Source organism: Hemicordylus capensis, chromosome 2 (assembly GCF_027244095.1).
Source record: "Hemicordylus capensis ecotype Gifberg chromosome 2, rHemCap1.1.pri, whole genome shotgun sequence".
NCBI classification, from domain to species: domain Eukaryota; kingdom Metazoa; phylum Chordata; class Lepidosauria; order Squamata; family Cordylidae; genus Hemicordylus; species Hemicordylus capensis.
The window spans coordinates 158,526,737-158,551,133 of NC_069658.1; the positions used below are offsets into that span (position 1 = coordinate 158,526,737).

Consider the following 24,397-nt stretch of genomic DNA (forward strand, 5'->3'; position numbering starts at 1 on the left):
CCACTGAACAGCGGTAGTTGACTTCAGCTTAGCAAAATCGTTTTGAACTCGTAAATAGAGGTTGTTGTGCAAACTCAACACCAGGGGGAGCAGTCTTTTCTAGCTTGCATGAAACTTTTGCATCGGGAAAATACAGCTTTCTATTTACAAGGTTGCAGCGCTGTATTGCAAAGAGAAAACCTGAAAGAAGGCATTGGAAATGTGGACGGCACCTTGCTGACAGCGCAGGGACTGTGATGCAGAAACCCAGGCAGTGCGGAAGGACAATTAATGGCCATGTAGTGACACTGTTGTAGTGTCCAGTCTGGAAAGCATCCGGGAGGCTTTTTAGACAGCAGGCCTTACCACGAGGCTTTACTGCAAGTTTGGGGCATAACAGATATGCCGATGCAAGAAGAGGATTTTTTCACCCTGGACATAAACCGGGCTAGGTTCCAATATGGAGGGAAACCCCTGAATGGTGTGTGAAGTGCTCTCTGAAAATTTTCAGGCACTTTGGGTTAATTGGGCCGATATGTGGCCGCACACTAACCCTCCCAAAGTGAAGATGCTCCCTGAAAAAGCTCTTGCTGAAGCTGACTCAGCAAGCAACTTGATAGAGCAGCAACTTAAACCAGGTCAATTTGATCCAGGTTAATCACTCTTGCCACTATACCTGACACCAACCCGATGGCATACATTCCATTAATATATATTTTAGGGGCATAATTGGATTGTCTGTGGATTGTAGCTTCATTTTCTGAATCTGGCTAACTCCGTTTGTGCTGTTTGTAAATATATGGCAGTGCCAGGAGTATTTCCTGCATTCCCAAGAGTAGAATGCAGTCGTTCAGGAATGTCGGCCCAGTAATGCGATGAAATGAAGATGCAGAGACAGTCACAAGCTTTGCAGGCTCCCACGCATAGCTGGCTCAAAATTCACCAAATACTTTAAAATTGCTTCCCTTGTAAACACAAAACATTCTTATGTAGATTTAACTAAGTCTTTATTCAGAAACAACTCCATTTTCTCCTTCTCCTTTCCCTCCTTTTTGTTCCTGACCGCCCCCCCCCAACACTCCCGCAGGATCCCCACTTGGACAAACGTCTAATTAACAAAACATAACCATGACTAGATAGAATCCAAAAGATAGTGAGCGTTCTTATTCCACTAGATTCTAAACATCAAGTATTGGGCCATTAGGATTAACTGGGAAGAAAACAAGAGGTACAGATTATTTTTCTTTTGCTTGTGACAGCTAGGAGTTTAGGAGCTCAATGCTGGAAACAAAAAGCAACTCCAATTATTAAATAATGGGAAAATAATGGCTAGGGTATTATCAACTTCTTGAAATTTACCTCTTATGTAGAAGGGTGGATAAGAAGGAATAACAATAATCTCAATGCGTTGAATAGATTTCTCTTGAACTGTAATATAAGCAGAAATATGATGAATTATAGATAGAAAGAAAGGATGACATATTAAGTGGGGTAGTCATATATTTCTGGTAGTAGAATATTGAGACCTATATTGTTTCAATTTTGTAATGTTTTCTATTCTTTTCTATTTCACAATAATGTAACACATGAAATTAATCAAGCTGACATACACAGCAAGGAGTCACCAGTGCTGTTGGGAATTCCCTCTGGTAGGAGAAACCCTTATTCACGATAGCAGAGTGCACAGAGGCACAACACAGCGGAATTTGCTTAGGCATGCATGTATGCTGAGAGTAAAATAACTTGGAGCTAGTTCATAGTTTCAAACCAATATCAGGAGTATTTATTAGAGAACTCCATTCTAGTTAGGAAAGTGAAGAGATAGGATCTCTATCTCTCTAGCTGGATGCAGATGGAGTCTGCATCTCTGCACACATGGTGCAGGGAGAGAGGAGTTTGCATGTTGCAAGGGAGAAGGAAGGGCGAGAAGAAGTGACAAGGCAGGCAGGTAGGAAGTGTCCCTGAGAGTAGCAATCTCAATTCCAAAGGGATAGTGTCAGAGCAGTAGAATAGAACAATATCGGACCTCTGAAAAGTATACAGTGTACTGTGCTTGATTGGCCAGCAAACTCGCCTGACCTGACCCCATAGAGAATCTATGGGGCATTGCCAAGAGAAGGATGAGAGACATGAGACCAAAGAATGCAGAAGAGCTGAAGGCCGCTAATGAAGCATCCTGGTCTTCCATAACACCTCATCAGTGCCACAGGCTGATAGCATCCATGCCACGCCGCATTGAGGCAGTAATTGCTGCAAAAGGGGCCCAAACCAAGTACTGAATACATATGCATGCTTATACTTTTCAGAGGTCCGATATTGTTCTGTTCTACAATCCTTGTCTTCTTGGTTCCATGTAATATTCTAATTTTCTGGGATTGTGGATTTGGGGTTTTCATGAGCTGTACGCCATGATCATCACAATTATAACAAATTAAGGCTTGACTTATCTCGCTTTGCATGTAATGCGTCTGTCTCATATATCAGTTTCACCTTTTAATTTGCATTACTGAAATTAGTGGACTTTTGCACGATATTCTAATTTTCTGAGTTTCACCTGTATATATGTATGTACAGTGAAATTCCATAGATCTGAGGAGTCCCATGAATTATGAAATGGAACACACACCCCTCCTGCTATCATATGCTGGGCAGTGTATGGGTGACATTGTGTGCTCTTGACCCTTGACCTTCATGGCTAATGAAGCTGCCAGGGAGGGGGCAGGTAGATGGTTGGAGGTGATTATCAATGCCTCATTAAGGGAGGGCAAGATGCCATCATGCCTCAAGGAGACGATGGTGAGACCATTATTAAAAAAGCCCTCCCTTGATTCCTCCAACCTGAACAACTATAGACTGGTCTCTAATCTGCCCTTTTTGGGCAAGGTGATAGAGTGCGTGGTGGTGTTCCAGCTGCAGAGGGTCTTAGATGATACGGATTATCTGGACCCTTTTCAATCTGGCTTTCGCCCCGGATATGGGACTGAGACTGCCTTGGTCGCTCTAGTGGATAACCTACGCCGGGAACTAGACAGGGGGAGTGCGTCCCTGTTGGTTCTGCTGGACCTCTCGGCGGCATTCGATACCATCTACCATGGTATCCTTCTGGGCCGCCTCTCGAGTATGGGAATCGGAGGTACTGTTCCGGTCCTTTCTTGGGGGGAGAGTCCAGAAGGTGGTGATGGGGGACTACTGCTCGGCCCCGTGGCCGTTGGCCTGTGGGGTCCCGCAGGGTTCAGTCTTATCCCCCATGCTGTTTAACATCTACATGAACCCGCTGGGAGAGGTCATCCGGGGACTTGGACGGAGTTGTCAGCAATATGCGGATGACACTCAGCAATATCTCTCCTTGTCACCTGATCCTAGGGAGGCTCCTGAATCAGGGTCTGGAGGCCATGATGGGTTGGATGTGGGCTAATAAACTGAAATTGAATCCAGACAAGACGGAGGTAATGTTGGTCAGTAGGAGAGCCAATCGGGATGAGGAGATTTTACCGGTTCTGGATGGAGTTGTCCTCCCCTTGAATGGAACAAGTACGCAGCTTGGGGGTATTACTGGACCTGGCTCTGCTTTTGGAAGCTCAAGTGGAGGCGGTGGCCAGGGGTTCCTTTGCACGGCTTCGGCTAGTGCACTAGCTGCGTCCCTTTCTCGAGAAGGCAGATCTGGCCACAGTTACCCATGCCTTAGTCACGTCAAGGCTGGATTACTGTAACGTGCTCTACGTGGGGCTGCCTTGAAGAACATCCGGAAACTGCAGCTAGTGCAAAATGCGGCAGCTAGGGTTTTATCCGGAGCTGCCCGGTGGGAGCACATCACACCCATTTTGAAAGAGCTGCCCTGGCAACCAGTTTGTTTCCGGGTCCAATTCAAGGTGCTGGTTTTGACCTTTAAAGCCCTAAATGGTTTGGGCCCGGGATACCTGAGGGACCGCCTGCTCCCAAGGGTTGCTGCCCGCTTGACGAGATCATCTGAGGGGGCTCTGCTCCGGGTGCCGACAATGAGGGAGACACTGTTGTCGTGCACGCTGGACAGGGCCTTCTCTGTTGCTGCCCCCAGACTCTGGAATGCTCTCCCTGTGGCTATTCGCTCCTCAGTTTCCATCACAGCTTTTAGAAAAAAAAAGTCAAATCTTGCCTTTTTGCCCAGGCATTTATTTGATTCTCTGCTGCTGCTCCTTATAATCCTTATTGCTTTTATGCTTTTTGTTTAAATTTTTTAATTGGATTTAATATCCCCCCCCCCCACTTATTATTTTAATTGTGTCTTTTTTACCATCTTGTGTTAAAAAATTTTTTGCTGTAAACTGCCTTGGGATTGCTTTAATGAAAGGCAGTATATAAATTTAACAATAACATAAAATAAATAAATATGCACATGTATTTATGCTGCATAATGCAGCACCTGTTGGAGCAGGCCTTCTTACAAATCGGGTATAATCTTTGGAGTGATAAGGTTTTCAGTACTCAGTTTTTGAGGCCTGGAGTCTGAAGAGTGAATTTGGGACACAGACATTGCCTTCCTGAGAAGGCTTAGTTGGGTACAAGAGTCCTTCCATGTTGGATCATGGACACTTACTTTAGCTGTAATAAGGACAGACAGAAAAAGCCCTCCCCTCTTAGAGATTACACCAGACAGCACTGCAGCAGAGAAGCCAGAAAGTGACCTCTCAGTTACCAGCAGCCTCCGTAAAGAATCCAGACTTGTCAACGTGTGTGGCGGGAGTAAAAAAGCACTCAGGTGACCAGCTGAGGAAGCTATACATGAATCATTTTTAAAATTTATTTTAAGCCCAAAATAGATTCATTATTTATTCATTATTATTTATTTATTTGATTTCTATACCGCCCTTCCAAAAATGGCTCAGGGCAGTTTACACAGAGAAATAACAACTCAATAAGATGCATCCCTGTCCCCAAAGGGCTCACAATCTAAAAAGAAACATAAGAGAGACAGCAGCAACAGTCACTGGAAGTACTGTGCTGGGGGGTGGATAGGGCCAGTTACTCTCCCCCTGCTAAATAAAGAGAATCACCATGTTAAAAGGTGCCTCTTTGCCAAGTTAGCAGGGGTAACAAGTGGGGCAAGTGGTTTCTGTAGAGATCTGTGTGGGCTTTTTAGCCAGGCTGAAAGAATCCCCTTCCACGGGGTTTTTCCTACAAGGAAAATGACGTTGCTCAGAGGCTCCCCAGAATGCTCATCCCATTGGAGGGAACACCCTTTGGTGCTGGAGGAGGAGGAGGAAGAGACTGTGGGTAGAAAGTAAGGAAGAACAACAACATGGCACTTACTATGAATGCAGCTGGGAGGCCAATTCACACACTCACTCTGGGCTGATACACAAGTCAGCAATAAACACTGAGGTCATTTGGACTGTTTGCAGGGATGCACCAATCCCATCACATGGCAAGTTTGGTCACCAGGACCAAACTAGACATGATTTTAAGCATCTTGTTTGCGTGGTGGTTTGTTTACTGAATAGCAGTTGCGCAAGCCTGCAACTTGGATTTGGGATCATGATCATGATCATGATAAAAGGTAAAATCCCAATCCCTGCATACCACAACCCCATTCTGGACACCGGCCCCTGTGACTGCTATTTACCAAATGTCATGCAGAGCCAAGCAGCCTGTTAGCTGCATGTGGGCATATGAATCAATTGCTTGATATTCAGAGAGTAGAAAGATGGTGGAAGGATTTCAGAATCAACACTGTGGGTTCAATTGGGGCTGATCCTGCAAAGAAGAAAGCACTGCCTGTTAGGGCACAAGCAGCTAAGTGATGAGGTAAGTGATGGACTAAGTGATGGACCCTAAGTGATGAGGGTCCAGTGGGCTGGGTTTCCTGTATCCTCCTGATCTATGGAGCCCACACAATAGCCTGGCATCCATTGTGCTGCAAGACGCTCTGCTTGTCTCTTGCAAAGCCAGACCGAAAAATCAATATTGTGCCAGATCAGGAAGTATTCGGGGGTCAAAGAGCACATTGCCTGGAAAATGAGTTACAGATCAAAGAAGCTGCAGAGGCCATTCGAAAGCCTCCCTAGCCTTGGCTGCCCCTCTCCTGACCTCAACACCTTACACTTCCCTAAACACACTGGGAAACTGACAAAAGGGTGCAACCAACCTTAATGACAGGAGACAGAAAGCAGCAAAGGCAGACACACACAAAACTAGCCAGTGAGCAGAGAGATGATTCAGAAAAGCAGCAAGCCACAGCAACACAGAGAGACGGAGGGCGGAAGGGCATTGTAAGGAACAGAGATTTGGGGGAGAATTTAGCCAAGAGGTTCACCGAGCCTGTTAGAAGCATGCAGGAGACTCCATGAAAGAATGGTGCTGGGTAGGGAACAGAGCATATTGATCTTCGCGAAATGGCCCACATAGTGTGGCAAGAGGGTCAAGGAAAAGGGATTGGGAAGTGCTGTGGGGCAAAGGAGAACACAGACCCAAAGATGTTTTACTTTGGATTCCAGCCCACATTTTCCTACCAGGTTGTGTAGGAATGGCAGAGTCCCTTTCCCTTCCGTCATCTTTTCCCCACATGCCCTTATTCCCTTACCCTAGGGCACCAAGGCCCCCTAGGGTGTGGATTACCTGTGCGTTACCCAGCATGCACTGAGACACCCCTCCAGCAATGATATCACACACAGCACAAAATGGAGGCCTGTGGAACAAGGAAGTGGCAGTTTCTTAAAAATTCTTCCCCTTGCCCCTGGTTTCCTAGATATGAAGAACCCACGAATCACCTCCCTGCCTCCTGAATGTCATGGAAAAAACGGAAACATACTGGGCTGTAATGCTGAGCATCCACTTTGCCACCTTTCCCCTTCTCCATGGAGCCTGCACCGCTGCCGGAAGGGAGCAGACGAGTAACTGAAAAGGAACCAAGGGTTTAAAAAAAGCAGGTTTTTAAATCAACCTATTTTGGGAGCTTTAGATTCATCCTTTTCCCAACTGTGACACTGAATCATAATCACCTGCTAACTAAATTTGCCCAAGACAGTCCCAGTCTTCTGGTACTAGTCCCTGGAAAATTGCTGACCCTATTTATCTTTTATGGGGTAATTCAAGAGGTGTTGCTATTTTAAGGTTTCAGTCGCCTCCCTAAATGTCGGAGGTTGAAGGGAGAATCGGGATTACATCATGCCAATAGGCCAGGACACCCATGGGTCTTTCCCAGGCTGGTATCCTCCTTCCATCAGGGCAGCAAGGTTCCCATATGATTCAAATCTTCTTGTGCAATATAAAGATTCCTGTCATCATTGTAGTGTCATGAGGCCTGCCATGACTTTGCACATCAACAACACTGCCAGAGTAATGTATGAGTTGACCTGAACAATCTGTTGAAGTTTGTTTAAATTGAAATATCAAAATTATTCAATTAACAAATCATAGCATTGATAACCATTCATAAGCATGTACAGAATCTTGGACTTTCCCATTCCAATGTTGGACAAACAATGTCCATTTAGACACAAATTTATCCATTGTATCTGGATGGCTTTAAGAGGGGTTTGGATAACTTCATGGAGGAGAGGTCTATCAATGGCTACTAGTCAGAGGGCTATGGGCCACCTCCAGCCTCAAAGGCAGGATGCCTCTGAGTACCAGTTGCATGGGAGTAACAGCAAGAGAGAGGGCATGCCCTCAACTCCTGCCTGTGGCTTCCAGCGGCATCTGGTGGGCCACTGTGTGAAACAGGATGCTGGACTAGATGGGCCTTGGGCCTGATCCAGCAGGGCTGTTCTTATGTTCTTATCCTTGCCCCTGGAATGTACAGTCTGACCAAGAACACACAAGAATTCCTGCTGTCTTTACCTGGTGAGCTGGTACTGCTGGGTGTACAGACATTATCGTCCAACCACGCACTCTGAGCCAGCGTGTCCTGCTTCTGGGGACCTTCAAGGGAACACATCAACTCTTGCACAAAAGAAATGGGAAAGAGGCCCCCATCACTAGATGTTAAGAGGGAGCTTTTAGGGTTGCTGTATCTACTCAGTTGAGACAGGGGAATTACTAGAGTGAAAGGGGCTCAGAAGACCCCACACTGACCGCCTCAATCTCCTCCTCCTCAGACATTCCATTTTCACTCACTCTTCTGCAACAGCTCCTCACATTGGATGAGGAGTGGGACAGGGGCTGCATCACACAATATTCGGATGTCTGGCTGGAGGGGATTCTGCTGAAAGAACAGAAGCCCCAGTCACCCCCCTTGTAATAACACAGGATCAAAAAATGTTACATTCCCTTATAACAACGTAGGGATATGCAGAATGGATCATGGTCGGAACATTCTGACTGGGAACCAGCCATTTCAAGTGTTCCGAGCTCAGAGCAGAGTGCCTTCAAATGAGCTCAGAACAGAAGAACTCGAGCTCAAAACATTCAAGCAAAATGGCACTCTTCTGGCCTCTGCACACACATGGCAGCCATTTTTGTGGTCAGCACCACCATTTTGGAGTTGAAAATGGTGCTCGGAGCGTTCTGACTCAAAACAGGGTCATTCTGTCGGAACAACTGACACGACTGGTTGTTCTGACAGAACTTTCCAGGAATTTTGCATTCCATTCCGAGCTTGGGACAGAATGCAAAATCCATTTCACGCACATCCCTACAACAAAGCTTTCCTGTTGTATATAGATCTTAAAGTCTATTCTGTGAGAACAGAACTGCTCAAGCCTCTAGCTACTATGCTCAATGGCTGACATGGTGCGCAGCTTACCACCTCCATAAGGAGGATCCACTGTGGGGCTCTGCAGCCTTGAGAGGAAGTGCCAACTGGGGAAACCTGTGGAAACATAGCTTCTGCAGTTGCTGCCTCAGGGCAACCTTGGAGCTTCCTTTGAAGTCTGCGACTGCAAGAGCCCCACAACGCATCCTTACAGAGGTTGGTGGGCTGCACATCATGTCAGCCAATGTCTTCTGTATTGGTAGGTAGCAACACGGTAGGGATGACCAATTTTTCTATGCTCTACTGAAACCTTTTCCAGCCTCTCCCTTCACAGCAATATTTTGTCGGAACTCACTTGCACTTCCTGTTAGGGAATTCTGGGGAACTGGGACTGGAGGAACCATCTGACTTGAGGTCAAAGAAGGGTCCTGGACTCTCCAGTATCTTCTGTATTCTTTCAGCAACGTCTGCTAAGGAGAAATGAGAAAGAGTTTACTACACAGAGCCAGGAGTCCTTCCAAAAGAGCTAACAATTTCTACAAGGCTCATCAGCAGACGCTCCTCCAGCCCAGGCTGTGTAGGGACCATTTAGATTCTCCAGAAGCTCAAGGCCAGAGAAATTACTCCCCTTTTCACTAGTTTGACTAGTAATCTCAAGGATTCTTGACCCTTTTCTGTAGCAAACAGCACAATTTTCTATCATTATTCCTTGCACTACAAACATCGCAGCACTTTCCAGTTCTCTGCTTGTGAGACACCACAATTTTGATACGGGCTAATCTGTCAGAAGAGCCACATAGTCGGACTTCCGGTTGGATAGCTAACGAGGCTGCACGCTTCCCGACAGGGGAGACCGAGGAGGAGCAATTTAAGGGGGGTTTGAGGCTTCATAACCACCACCCCCATGCCACCCTGGATTAAAGGGTTGGGATCAAGATCTCCCACAGATTCCCCCTGAGCCGGCTCCTTAATTTAGAGCTGTGTTGAAGAGCGCAGTTCTGTTTTAAGTAGAGCGGTGGGGGCTGGGAGACATCAAGCTCACTCCTCCTACATCGGAAATCCTTTCGACTGAAGCTGGTTGGCATCTAATCTCTACGGTTTGGATTTAATTAATTACTTAAAGTTCAAGAAGCTCACCTCTCAGCGTGATTAAGGATAACTTGCTGGAATTGCGCCTGCTTTTGTTGGAAGGACTTCACAGAACTCAAGCCGTTGCTGTAAGTGTTCTGACTATAAATCAAGGAGGGAAATTCAATCTTCTTACTAAATGCTGGGATTCAAGAACTGAACTGATGTCTAAAAGCTTTAAAGCTTTAAAAAAAACCTATATTAGTGGGAATTACTATTGCTTTTTCCCCCCACTGCTGTTTGAGAAAGTCTATGAAAGAAGCGTTTTGCTGTTTGCTATTGAATATGTCTATCATCAAGTCAGCCAATTAAAGGAAGAAGGCGTTCCACTCTACCGTGAGAAAATTAAACTGGCAGTGATAAGATATATGAGTTGTGGTGTGGAGCTTACAAGGCCCGAAAATTGGGAAACAAGAATATAAACTAAGAGCCTTTGCGGGTGATGTTGTCTTCTTTTTAGAAAATCCATTGGACAAGATTGGAAGACTCTTGGAAAAAATACAACAATTTGGCCAATTGGCTGGGTTTTATATAAATAAGACTAAAACGAAGGTCTTGACTAAAAATATGGATCAGAAATCTAAGGATAGATTCTCTGAAATAAGTGAGTTGAAATTGGAGAAGAAAATTAAATGTCTGGGGGTTTGGCTGACAAATAATAATTCTTTGTTGTTCTCAAATAATTATATTAAAATATGGAATACAGTGAAAACTGATTTACAAAGATGGTCTGATATGAATTTGTCTTTAATGGGAAGAATTGCAGTGGTGAAAATGAATGTCTTGCCTAAAATGTTATTTCTTTTTCAGACTATTCCTATAATCAATACTTTAACTTGTTTTAAGCAATGGCAGAAGGACATAACTAAATTTGTTTGGCAAGGGAAAAGACCAAGAATTAATTTTAAGAATTTAACAGATGCAAAGGAAAGAGGTGGTCTTACCCTACCAGACATAAGGTTGTATTTTGATGCTGTTTGTTTGACCTGGTTGAAAAAATGGATAACATTAAGAAATCCTAGAATACTTGATTTGGAAGGATTTGATAGAAGGTTTGGATGGCATTCATATTCGTGGTATGAAAAAAGTAAAATACATAAAGACTTTCTGGATCACTATGTAAGAAGGAGTCTAATGAGGGTATGGGTAAAATATAAAAAATGGCTGGAACCTAAAACTCCGCTATGGGTATCTCTGATTGAAGCTTTAGCATGTAAAGAGGTAAATATCCAATCACAATGGGGTACTTAGAGGGATCTGTTATATTTTCAAGGAAAGGGCTGTAAGTTAAAAAGTATAATTGAAGTACAAAATTTGGTTAGTGATTGGTTTCAGTACCATCAGCTAAACGAAGTTTATAAGAAGGATCTTAAAGTTGGATTTGAGGATCAGATGTCGAGATTTGAGAAGGAGCTGTGTGAAAATGATGAAAAATTAGTTTCTAAAATGTATAAGCTCTTGCTTTTGGAGGAGACAAGAGACGAAGTGGTTAAAATGACTATGGTAAAATGGGCCCAAGATGTGGGGTGCAATATAGAAATGGCAGCCTGGGAAAAATTATGGAAAACTGATTTAAAGTTCACTGCATGTTATGTTTTAAAAGAAAATTATTATAAAATGATTTATAGGTGGTATTTGACACCTAAAAAACTGGCATTAATGTATAAAAATGTTTCAAACAAATGTTGGAAATGTGGACACTCTGAAGGAACCTTTTTTCATATGTGGTGGTCTTGTAGGAAGGCTAAGGCCTTTTGGGACATGATATATAATGAATTAAAGAAAATATTTAAAATGACATTTCCTAAGAAGCCAGAATCCTTCCTGCTGGGAATAACACAAGGAGTGTTTTCTACAACTAACTTAACATTCTTTATGTACGCTACCACGGCGGCCAGAATAATATATGCACAGAAATGGAAGAGCAATGAACTGCCTTCAAAAGAAGATTGGCTGATACAAATTTTGGAATATGCGGAGATGGCAAAACTTACAGTATTGATAAGAGACCAAAATTTGGAATGCTTTAAAGAAGATTGGAAACCATTTTTATTGTATTTAAAGAACTATTTTGTAAAATATTGATTTTACCACAGGGTTTGAAATTTAGTAATATTAGCAGGTTGAGTAGATCAAAATTGTGTTTGTAAAGTTTAAATCTATGTTTTGAATTATTATTATAGCAAGGGTTAACTCTATAGTTGGTGATTCACGAGGAGGTGTGAGCGGGAAGTCCATATTTGTTTAATGTGTTGTGATTGATTATTGTTAAAATTAATAAAAATTTAATTTTTTAAAAAAAGAAGAAGAAGAGCCACATAGTCACATTTCCTCTCTGCAATTATGTGTTTAGTGGTACCATAGAGAGAGGAAACCTGACTGGTAGGGAAGAGGGTTGTTGTTGTTTTGTTTAAAGGTCATTTAAATCTCTCTTGGCTTTGTCCGTTTGTTCTTTCCAATTAAGCTGAAGAAGGGCAAATGCACTCTAGTCATTAGGAGTACGCCAGAAATTGTTACATGTAGCCAGAAATTTGGCTTTGTACTGCTCCCCATTCTCATGGACAGTCAGACAAGACACAAGTTTGATATAATAGAAGGTGGATCCGATTTAGATATTCCAGCCCTCATGACTCTAAGGAGAGGGGATGGACACACACACACACACACACACACACACACACACACGTACGTACTTTCTTTGCAACTAAAACTGAGCATTACTCTTGGAGAGCAAGGCAGGTCAGCTGCAACTTTGGTTTGTAAACTGCACTGTCACAGTGGAGGGTCAAATTAGAAGTGATGCAAGAGAAATCTCTGTTACGTTAATGCTGCCGAGTGGGGAAGCTGGTCTTGTGTTGGCAAGCAAGACTTGTCCCCTTAGCCAAGCAGGGTCTGCCCTGGTTGCATCTGAATGGGAGACTTGATGTGTGAGCACTGTAAGATATTCCCCTCCGGGGATGGAGCCACTCTGGGAAGAGGAGAAGGTTTCAAGCTCCCTCCCTGGCTTCTCCAAGACAGGGCTGAGAGAGATTCCTGCCTGCAACCTTGGAGGAGCCACTGCCAGTCTGTGAAGACACTACTGAGTGCGCTAGATAGACCAATGGTCTGACTCAGTATATGGCAGCTTCCTATGTTCCTAATTTAAATTTGATCAGAGCAGTAGCATTGAGGGAGCGGGGGGTGATTAACGCCTTCCCTACAGGCCCTTTGCTTGATCAAAAACATTCTATCCAGTTGCTTTTTTTCTGGCTGGGAAAGATACAGTGGCCGACATCCCCACTAATGAAGTACGCACACTTCAAGAGACTGTGGGGCCATGACGGGAGCCCTTACACAAGTCCCAGCCAGCAATGCGTTTCCAATCTTGCAGAGCCCTTCTGGAGTGTGCGGAGTGCTCTGGATTCTAAGGGCTCTGGATCAACAGGGTGCGTACAGGAGGAAAGGGGGGAACTCTTCAAGGGCTCCCAACCTGCCCTTCAGTCCCTTGAAGCACACACACACTTCGTTAGTCAGGATGTCCGCTGGTGATCTGAGATGCTGGGAGAAAGTAAGCAGGGGCAGAATTGAGAATGGGGAAACCGCCCACGGGGAAAGGGCTAAACACCCCTTCTTCCCCCTGCTGCTGCTCTCATCAAACTTGGGAGTTTACACTTAGTTCAAAATAAAAAACTGAAACAGATGCTGCATCTGTCTTCAATGTCTTATCTAGTTTGCTCCACAGACTCTAGCTATTCTTATGTGTTGTTCACACTATGTGTTGTTCACATAATGAAAATAAATATGTGGTGGTGGTGGGACTTGGAAGGCCATATAATGCCTGAATTTTGCTATTTTGTTACTGCCCATGTAACAGGAATCTTAATTTACTTCTGTCGCTCTTGGAGCAAATGAAAAAACCTCCATTTTTGCCCATAGGTGGGGCAAAGGGATGACAACACACTTTTGGGAAGGGACTGTGAGTAAAATAAGGGTCATTCTGCCCCTGCTTACTATTACTGAGTATACTCTTAAACCCTAATCCATGAGATGACAGACGTATGACAGAGAAAGGGGGCAAGTTTCAGGAGCACAGTGTGGTGTTGAACTGCTGTACAAGTTCTTTCTAAAAACTCCTGAGACCCTTCCAAAGCTGTTTGCAGTGCAGCAAATGGGGCTATTATTAAGTCAGAATATCACTTTTCCCTGGCACACACACAAAAGACTCTTACAATCGCAGCTGCAAACTTTGGAAAAGCCTCTTTACTTAGCATAGCGTGCTTCAATCTCACCAGAAACTTTTGTTATTGTATAATTTGAAAGTAACAATCCCATTCTGGTCAGCTGCAAAAAGGAAAGGTCAAACTTTGCCACAAATTATAATACAGATTATCTATGTCCTTCTTCCCGTCATAAAACTCAAAATCCCTTCACCATTTGAGAAAATTTGATTCTTTGGACTTATCTTCCACTTTTGCATCATTTTCCGTCTCCTAGGATGAAAACATGTAATAGGCGGTTGTTTTTCATCCAAAAAGAAGGTGGTACAATCGTTATGATTGCCCATGACATGCACTGTCATTTTGCCACTGTTTGACCAGAGAAGACAGTGGGATAAAAGAGAAGAGCATGGAAGATTATGGGGAATGATCTTCTATTGGTACCACCTTCACCTCTCTTACGAACTATTCAGTGTTCCCTCTAACAGGGATTCCCAGAGGTTGTTGACTACAACTCCCATAATCCCCAAGCAGAAACTGTCACAGCTGGGGATTCTGGGAGTTGTACTCAACAACCGCTGGGAATCCCTGTTAGAAGGAACACTGGAACTATCGCCTTCTCTTCAGCCCCAGCCATTTGTTCCCCTCTCTCTCCCCCAAATCCAGACTCTCAGTTCCACCTGGTGCCATCTTATCCTATTTTATCTAGAACTGGTTTTCTAGGGTGTTTTTTTTTCATGTCATCAATTTGGAAACAAGATCACACAATACTAACAACTCTCTCAGGTTATTGCTCTATTCCCCCCCCCCATTTTAATATACAGAAAAGCTAGCCAAGTCAGAGAACTCCTAAACATGTAAATAGCAAAAACCTGCACAAAAGTGTCACATGCAAGTTTTAAATAATTGACTACAGAAATTAAAACTGGACACATCACCTCCCCCAAATGCCCAGTGATTAAGATGCATACAAAGGGGGAGAGACCCGTTTCCCAGGGGTGATGTGTCGCCAGCGAGTGGCAATCAGGAGCTGGTGCCTCTTCCGGTTGGCCTGAAGCTCTTGGGGGAAAGAGGGGGCCGACACAGCCCACAGCTCACAACAGTGAGTGAAGGTTATGACTAAAAAGGATGAAGCCCCTCAGTTTAAAAAATGTCACCTCACTTCGGGCTCTGCAATGGCAAGTGCCGATGACCACTCATTCTAGTAACAGCTCTCACAGAAAGAGGTTCGCACAACCCAGAGAGCTGCCATCATCACCCCCCGCCCAGCAGCCCCCGTTCTAGCCTTCCCTTTCCCTCGCACAGCCATACCTCTTCTCCTCTTGGATGTTCTCAATGCCAATGGCACTACTGTGTCTCCCATTGAAGCGGCTGCCCCGGTTGCGCGACGGGCTTCTCCCAGGCAGGGCAAAGGACTAGAGGGAGGAAAGGAAGGGAAGGAAACAAAGACAAGAGCTGGAAGAGGAAGACTAGGGGGAGGCCTGGAGTCCAGGCCCTGTCCTTGTACTGCTGTTCAGTGCCAACAGATCCAGCCCTGTCCAGTCTCACAAGGTACCAGGTGAGCAGGATGAGGGAGCGGCCAAGGGTTGACAAAACAGGAAAGGAGAAAGGGAAGAATCTCGAGAAAGAGGAGCACACTAACGACAGAAGGGAACAAACTTCAGTAGACAGAACTCCATAAGTATGGGGGTGGGAGAGTGACAGTAGCACAAACAAGGGGAGATATAGATCCAGGGAAGAGAACACACAGAAAGGTAGATGCACAGAGCCCCAGAGGGCCAAGTGGGACACTCTGAGAGATGGGTAGCTGTGGCTGAAAATGGCACCCTGGTGTCAAGCTCCACCTTCCTGCCTAAAATTCACGAGAACTTCCTGAGACACGTCTCCTTCTCTGCCATAGCCAGAAGCCAATGAAGTGAAGCAGGGATGCGGAATGTGGGATGTCATGATGTAATGGCAGGAACAGTTCTACTCGGCAAGACTAAGGTGGGGGTGGAACTAGGTGTGTGAGGGCCAGTGTGTGTGGAGTACCTGAACATTTACTATAATCGTCTAGTTTGGTCCAGAGGATAAGAAAAAAGAAAAGGCGCAGCACATCCCATTGCCTTAAATCAATGTTAATCAAGGATGGCTGCAGACTGCTAGATGTTGGTGTAATCTGTATGAGGGTACACTTAAGCGTATGGTTTGGTTCTATCCAGTTATTGTGCCATTTTGGCTTGAAATTAATACGGTAGTTAATATGACATTGCAATTATCAATGCCTTTAAGGATGTTCACATAGTGTTGGGGTACATCCCCAGCATATAGAATCTAGAACTATATCAAGAACTGTGGATTCTTTGCACTTGGGGTGTTGCCAAAAGGATTATAATACAACACTGGAAGGACAAATTCACTCCTGAATTGCTACTTTGGATTACTGGTATGTGTTCTCTGTCAGCATTTGAACGGGTCTTTCTTCATCGGCAAGGTAAAGGAGAATTTTCAGCGACCTGGCTGAACTTTAATTAACTGTTTATGCTTTGAAATATAAGATATATATTCTTGAAGAAGGCGATCCCCCCTCCCCCTCCCCCACTTTTCTCCTGCATTGGTTGTATCTTACTATGTTTAAGCTATGTTTATGGGTTTTTTCTCCCCGACCCCTCCCCCCCCATTATATTCACATGCATTATTATCATCATCCTTGACCATGTTTATGTACTGTAATCTCATTGCAAGAAAAGAAAGGAAAAGAAAATCAACTTGCCATTTCTCCTTCGGCTACTGCCCTTCTTGCACACGTGATATCGGCAACATAGAGGTCAGATGTGATTGAATGTTCTGGAGCCCTGAGGGCAGTGGTATCATGGCTTAAGACTAACTGTAAGCCACAGCCTCCGACCTAAGGAAAAGGTATTCTACAGCATGCACTCTACTACTAAAGGGAGGGACATGGTTCAGTGACAGAACACCGGTTTTGACTACAGTTCTCGGAGTCTTCAGGGACCGTGCCTTGCTCAAATTAAGCCCTGTCTGAGAACAAATCCACACAGACAGGCTTTTCACATTCTGGTTGCTACTAAAGCCTCAAGCTGACTGGACTATCTCCAGAACAGCTTTTTCTTCACATGTAATTCAAGGCCAAAGTTGCAGGAGTAATTCAAGGCCAAAGATGCAGGAGTTCTGCAACTGGAACTCCAGATGACTTTTTCTCTTTCAAAAAGCAACTGCCAAGAGAGTGATTTGGAGCAGAGCTGTGGCAAGGTGGGACAAACTGTTAGGCGACCCCTTGTGCAGTTCTGTTCCAAATCACGCCACCCACCCAATTGTGGCTTTTTGAAAAAGATGTTAGGATTCCTGTCCTTCCAAAGCCTTGCCTGTGCAAGAGAGGAAATGCTCACTTGTCTCATTAGAAACCATCCCAAACAAGCTCAGCCCAAATCTGATCAAGCAACAGTTACATGAATGCCAAGTGAAAGAACAGCTGCCAATGTAGCATCTCCAGCTATTCTAGCTTCTAGACAGACACCACTTCATCACACTTAGCAGTCAGTGAGTCATTGAACAGACTGGCCCTGCTATGCAAACAATACCCATTGCAGATACAATATCCTCAGCAAATTGCCTGCTGTAAGTGGGGAAAACCCTGAGAAATTTTGCTACTCTTATAGAAATGTTTACTTCCCTCAGAACTCCTCAGACAGTTTCTCCCAGAAAATTTCACTTTCAAGAAATACGGTGGCCAAGGTCAACTCCAGGTCTGGGGGTGGCCTCAACACGTCAGCACTGAAGGGAGTGGGGTGGGGGGAGATTGGGGGTGGCAGCAAACATCCCTATTCTTCTCAAGTTTGCTCATTGCATGGGAGACTTCTTTACCAATTCTGGACTCTTAACAGGACAATTTAATGCTGCTGAAAGGCAGCTATACCCACAACCTGATGAAGCACTGACATTACATTTTTAATGCAGGTGTTTTGTCTACCTGGATTCCGGGTGTCATTTCTTACTCAGCAGCACTAAATATTCTGAGCTATATGTTTTATGCAGGGGCCCATGTAAGAACAGATAGCCCTAAAATTCTAGAAACATTATCAAAACTCTTACTTCTCTCAAAATTCTTCAGATATTAGGTTTGGTAGGGGGGTTTTGCCCAAGCGCAAGCCTCCAAATGAGTTTCAAAATTTCACTTTACTATGTAAGATATATATGGGGGCTTAATCAATCGTCAATATATATTCAGAACCACCAAGCCTACAGCAAGCATCATTAGTTAGCATGGGTAGCCCTTCATAAGCTTTAAGCATAGGATATCTTGGCTGTAGGAAAAGGGGAATTAAGCAAAGCCATTGATATCGATGTGCTACTAGTAGTTACAGGGCGTAAATGGGAGAAAGAATGACAGACCTATCAGCAAAAACAATTGGTTGTCAGCACAAAAATATAGAGGGTGCTTGATTCATGTTGGGAGAGGATACATTGTAATGTTGAATAAAGGTAAAATGTGCCGTCAAGTCAATTTCGACTCCTGGCGCCCACAGAGCCCTGTGGTTTTCTTTGGTAGAATACAGAAGAGGTTTACCATTGCCACCTCCCACGCAGTATGAGATGATGCCTTTCAGCATTTTTCCTATATCGCTGCTGCCTGATATAGTGGAGATTCGAACCAGCAACCTTCGGCTTGTTAGTCAAGCATTTCCCCACTGCACCACTTAAGGTAGACGAATATCTATTTGTAATAGCCTATCACAGACTAAAATGGATTCTGTTTCCTACAGAAAGGAGGATTTTCTGAAAGTGGGTGGAGTATACAAGTACTGTCCACTGTAACCTACCACAGGCAACGGTCAATTGACTCTGGGTGTACTGTCTGTCTGAATTATGTTTGCGATTTTTATGGTTGTCTAATCTACATTTGCAATTGCTGTTTTGAAGTTGATAAGATAGAAATAAACTTTTAAACTTGATTTCTTGAGTTTGTATTCCATTCCTGAAGCAGTGGACAATTCCAACCCAACAGCCAAGGTCTGGTCAGGCAAGGCTGAGATGGAAAATTAACTTCAATAAATATATTAAACTAAATTCCTACATCTGCATTTAGGGAAAGAATTACTTTGGATAGATTGAATGTGAAGAATCAATGCCCCAAAAGGTCCGCAAACAGCCGAGAGAGTCCTTGCTCGCCATGCTCAAGGAGGGAGGGGTCTCTAAAGTTTACAATATTCAACCCCATAGAAGTGAAGCATTCCCCATTCCTCAAGTTGTGTGTCAAAGTCAGAATCAGCACATAAATGATTCGGGTCCAGACAGAGGGGAAATAAGATGGGGAAATGAACACAGAGATGAACCCTGCTGCACTTAACGCAAACATGGAGCAACCAAGAGCTGATAATGTCAACAGAGTAGCAGGTCCAGGGGAGTGAGGGGAGGGGACACTGAAGACCTGGTACTCTCCACACTGTGACCCCCACCTCCCCAATACCTTACCGCAGCAATGGCCTTGGGGCCCTCGGCGACACTCTGGTTGAGAGCCAGACCAGCAGTAGCCGGGCGGCTGGGCGGAGTGGATGGCGGCTGCTGCTGCTGCTTCCTCACGGCTATCCCCATGGTATCCAGGCTCTGGCTACGGCCCCGGATCACCCGCTGGAGAGAGGGCAACAGGGAGACAGACACAGACAGGTTCACAGACACACAGAAGGACATCATGAAGAGCACCACAAGACAGCGGAGGGTAGTGGGGAGGGAGGCCGAGGGAACTAAGGTTACATCGCCAACACTCTAAGGTTACATCGCCAAGACTAAGGTTACATCGCCGAGGGAACTAAGGTTACATCGCCAAGACTCAGGCAGAGAAGGTACTGCTTTCTGAACCTCCTTGGACAGAAGCTACTTGGACTGATCTAATCCAGATCATCCTTAGCAGTGTTGCCAAAGTCTTTGTTCTCAGTCTCCTGCAAATAAGAGATACTCACCAACATAATTCCAATTCTCCAAAAACCCAACATCTTCCACTGCTATCTAGAGCCACCAGCACCAGTTGAGAGAGTAGGCTCTCATTACTGTAATGAAGATATTCCATCAAAAATAGAATCAAGGTTTTCCATCTAGAGTCAAAAAGGTGATGACTTCCCAGGGCATCCTTCACACAGCAAGCTTGACTGCAAACTCCAAGTTGTTCCAAAAAACTGATACAAAAAGTGGATTTTTTAAGCTGGGATATAAATTGGGCTACGCTCTAATACACAGTGAAAACCCCGAATTGTGTGTGAAGTGCTCCCTGATAGCTTGTAGGGACTTTGGGATAAATCTGCCCGATATGTGAACGCACACCCTCCATTCCGGAGGAGATGTGCGTTCAGCTACAGGGCTTTAAAAGCCCTGTGTGAAAAATGCCCAGGCCCCTCAGAATCGTTCTACATGACCTGGTCTGCACATAAAGCAGAATGAGGTAGTGGGCTGCAGATGGAGCAATCACATTGTTGAATGCGCAGTGTAGCAGAGAGTGCTTTTTACTTGCAGAAAGTTTGTTTAAGGTGAAGGAGGATTCAAAAATCGCATCTTGCAGCCTCAAGTTATACAGGCCCAAGTCTTTCAGCCTTTTAAGTAGAGAGAACCCCTACCTTCTGAGAAATTTAAGTAGAACCTCAATTTTCCAGTTGATTTTATATTCACAATAACGGGTGCCATATGATGGAAGAAGGGTTGTGTGTATAAGGCTGTGAGAAAGCGAGACTAATTCTAGGCAAAAAACAGCAGCAAAGACTGAGCAGCAAAGGCAACTGGGCCCTCTCCTCTCTACCCTCCTTCTTGAGCTTCTTCCCCGCTCTCCTCGCCCCATACCCCTGCCTGTGTTTTGCGTACCTCCAGGGGTGTTGAGAAACAGGCAACTCTGTCATCTCAGGATTCTATATTCTGCTGGTTGTGGAAACCAGGCCCACACCATGCAAAATAAGGTGACAGAACTGATGTGGCAGAATTATGCCACTTTAAACTGCAGGTGGAGGATTGCATGTCTGAATGCGGCCCACCCCACAGCAAACAAAACAAAACCCGAACCATGCATGCGCACTTATAGGATATAGGGCAGTAAAAGTAAAGTTCAGCACAACCCTTGCCCTGTGACTCTAGTATACTAGATAGAGGGAGGTGGTTCTGTTTTGTTAAGTGAAAAGTCATTCAAAAGTTCACCTGCCACAGAAGTCATGCAGTCCAGAATCTTACCAGCTCTAGAGCCCTTTCCTGCTTGTACCCCAGTTCTAAGCACATTTGTGGTTCAGTCTCCTTGCTTTGAATGGAATCTGCTTTCAAGTGAAAATGCCCTTAGGACTGAAACTTTAGCCATGGACTATCATGTACAGCACAAGCAGAAAGCAGAGTCAGTGATTATCCATAAGGGCCATCAATAAGCACCAGACCTGAGTGGGACAGATCTTCTACAAAGGAGAGAAGAATTCAGGATGTGTCTATATTGCAAAAAGCCCCAAGACGTAGAGCACTAAACAGCGGCAGGTTACAGGATGTGCTGTTGACTGCAGCACCTGTATCACAAGAGCAGAGGTCACAAAGAGCTTGTGGCCAGCCTCCTTGGTTTTTGTCAGCCCTGAGTTTCGCTAAACAGGGTAGCCAGCTTGGGAACTAATCTGGTGCCATTGGGAAGAGGTGCCTCTTTCCTCAGATAGACATTTCACACGTTACAGGATCAATAATCTCATGCACTGGACAGGTTCCATTCTCACTCCAGGGGGGAAACAATTACATTTCTAAGGGTTCCCTGGGGAAATGAATATCAAACCCATTTAAGTCAGTGGCGTTGATATGGTCTGCCACTAGATTCAGTGCCCCCGCATTCCCCACATTCTACAGTGGTGCATCCCAACAACTGATACCCTGAATGAGGGTATTGATTATGCTTTTTTTCTCTCCAGATCAGAGGCAGGGAAAGAGTCCATCATAGAAACAGACCCTTTGCCCTGAGCTGCTTCCCATCCTCATTTTCTTAGTGAAAAGCCAGTAATGCAGATTGCCTCATTGATTCTTGCCTGATCCCTTTCCCTAGCTAGAGCTAAGCAGAAATATCAGCATCTCCTGCAGAAGTACCACAGGGTCTGATGGAGCTTGTTGAGGGGTTTAAAATGTACTCTCTAGATTAGGGCTGCAGCCTTCCAGCTGTTGGAGTACAACTCTCATCATCCCTGACTACTGGCCACTGTGGCTAGGGATGATGGGAATTGTAGTCCAACAGCAGCTGGAGGGCAGGAAGTTGTCTGGCCCTGGTCTAGATATGTGCTATGGACACGCCTGCAGTAGGAGGGCCTACTCAGAGCGCCACAGTTCTGTGCAAGTACAGACAAGCTGCTAAGATCTGGTACTGGCAGGAATTCAGCATCCTGATCATCTCTGTGAACAGAAAAGCAGGTTTCTGAGCCTTATAGCTGATGAGATCAGTCAAGCAGGCAATGCCTACTCATGAGATACCCAAAGCCAGGCTAGCTAGAGGGAACGGGGGCAGAGTTGTCAGTAGAATGCTCGTGGGCTAGGAAAGGGGGCTCCAATGCCTTGCATGGCTCAGTGCTTCTAGCAAAATCAGAACAAAATTGTGCAGAATACGGGAATACATACTTCACTTTTGTAATGTACACATATTGCATAAGATGGGTTTCCTTAGGATACGACATTTTTTTGGCTTTTCTATTGCAAAGTATCTGCATTCCTTCCTACATCACTGTTTTCGGGATGATTATAACATTGTGGGAAACATAGCCATTGGGTGACTGGGCTACAAGTCTTGCTGTAAGTTTGGTCATCGTGATTACTGTGTATGTGTTTATCCTCATAAGAACATAAGAACAGCCCTGCTGGATCATGCCCGAGGCCCCTATCTAGTCCAGCATCCTGTTTCACAGAGTGGCCCACCAAACGCCTCTGAGAGGTCCACAGGCAAGAGATGAAGGCATGCCCTTTCTCCTTCTGTTGCTCCCCTGCAACTGGTATTTAGAGGCATTTCGCCTGTGAGGCTAGAGGTGGCTTATAGCCCTCAGACCAGTAGCCGTCAATAGCCCTCACCTCCCTGGATTTATCTAAGCCCCTTTTAAAGCCATCTAAGCTAGTGGCCATCACCACGTCCCATGGCAAAGGATTCCATAGATTAATTATGTGCTGTGTAAAAAAAGTACCTCCTTTTGTTGGTCCTAAATTTATCAGCATTCAGTTTCATGGGATGACCCCTCATTCTAGTGCAGTGAGAGAGGGATAATTATTATTGTGTCTAACCAAGGAGTCAGGGATCTAAACAGCCGAAGGATGTTTAATGTTCCATCTGTAAGTCTCTCTCCAGTCCATGGAATGCAATAGCCATCAGAATTGGAAAGGCGATACCTTCTAACTGTTGGCAGGGCACAGAGAAAACAATTTGGAACCAGTTTACAGTTTGAATCCAGGGCACTTTCCAGATTAGACCCTGCAACGGGGTCACGGCGTATCTCTGAAGTGTGCTTCCACACTTCCTGCGTCGTGACACGGCAGTCCCTATGCGGACAGCAGGGTGCCTACCGTTCACATTTCCAGTGGCTTGTTTTGAATTTAATCACTGCGATATAGTGCTATGCCGTCGCATATCCGGTTTAAGAAAGTTGCTGTTTTTTCAGGTTGTTAATTTCTGCAAGACTGCTCTCCCTGCTGTTTACATTCCACATACAACTTGCTGAACAGAGGCATTTTGCTGCTGTTGAGCAGCTAGCTTGGAAAGCACCCAGGAGAAACAGGATGATAAATTGGCTGAAGCATTTTGGGACGCGCAGGCTCTCTCTGAGGTTCTGGCTGAGGGTTACTGGATCTGCTGTTGCTATAAGAACATTCGTTTACTTTCATAATTCTCTGCTTGCATATTTGCAAATGAAGCAATTACTACCAAGACAAGAGAAGTCTCCTGTGTTCTTTTTCATCCAAAGGAAATTAAACCCTTTCGTGCTGCCCCTGAAACTCTGCACCTTTTGGGGGAGTGCCAAATGATTGCCAACCATCATGAAAAAGCAGGAGTTGCATGCTTCAGGGCATTACATCATTTCCTGTCCAATATTCTCATTTCTTTCAAGCTCCTGCCTTTTACACTCCAGAAATCATCAAGAATAACAGATATGTGATCTCATCCCCGAGGCAAGGCACTCAGACAGTAGTGGCATCTGACCTCATCATGACTAGCAGGTAGGCTGCTTCCTGCCAAAACAATGGAGCCGATTTCTTCTTCCCCCATGCCGCTATTTAGAAGACTTGGCTGCTATCTCCTCTTAAAGTAAAGTTGTGCCATCGAGTCAGTGTCGACTCCTGGCAACCACAGAGCCCTGCGGTTTTCTTTGGTAGAATACAGGAGGGGTTTACCATTGCCTTCTCCCGCGCAGTATGAGATGATGCCTTGCAGCATCTTCCTATATCGCTGCTGCCCAGTATA

The 24,397-nt window shown here is 44.8% G+C and overlaps 1 protein-coding gene across 1 annotated transcript in view; it reads right to left on the minus strand.

The window, feature by feature from the left end:
• Positions 1 to 1,357: 1,357 nt before the first annotated feature.
• The window catches only part of LOC128342106 (rap1 GTPase-activating protein 1-like), a 34,082-nt gene continuing 11,042 nt past the window's right edge, over positions 1,358 to 24,397 (minus strand). Inside the window, exons 5-11 of the mRNA XM_053288988.1 lie at positions 19,441 to 19,596; positions 15,278 to 15,386; positions 9,003 to 9,114; positions 8,029 to 8,158; positions 7,795 to 7,875; positions 6,764 to 6,849; positions 1,358 to 1,407 (exon numbers count right to left, since the gene is read on the minus strand). Coding sequence (XP_053144963.1) covers positions 1,380 to 1,407; positions 6,764 to 6,849; positions 7,795 to 7,875; positions 8,029 to 8,158; positions 9,003 to 9,114; positions 15,278 to 15,386; positions 19,441 to 19,596 — 702 coding nt within the window. The 3' untranslated portion in view covers positions 1,358 to 1,379. The remainder of the gene's footprint in view (positions 1,408 to 6,763; positions 6,850 to 7,794; positions 7,876 to 8,028; positions 8,159 to 9,002; positions 9,115 to 15,277; positions 15,387 to 19,440; positions 19,597 to 24,397) is intronic.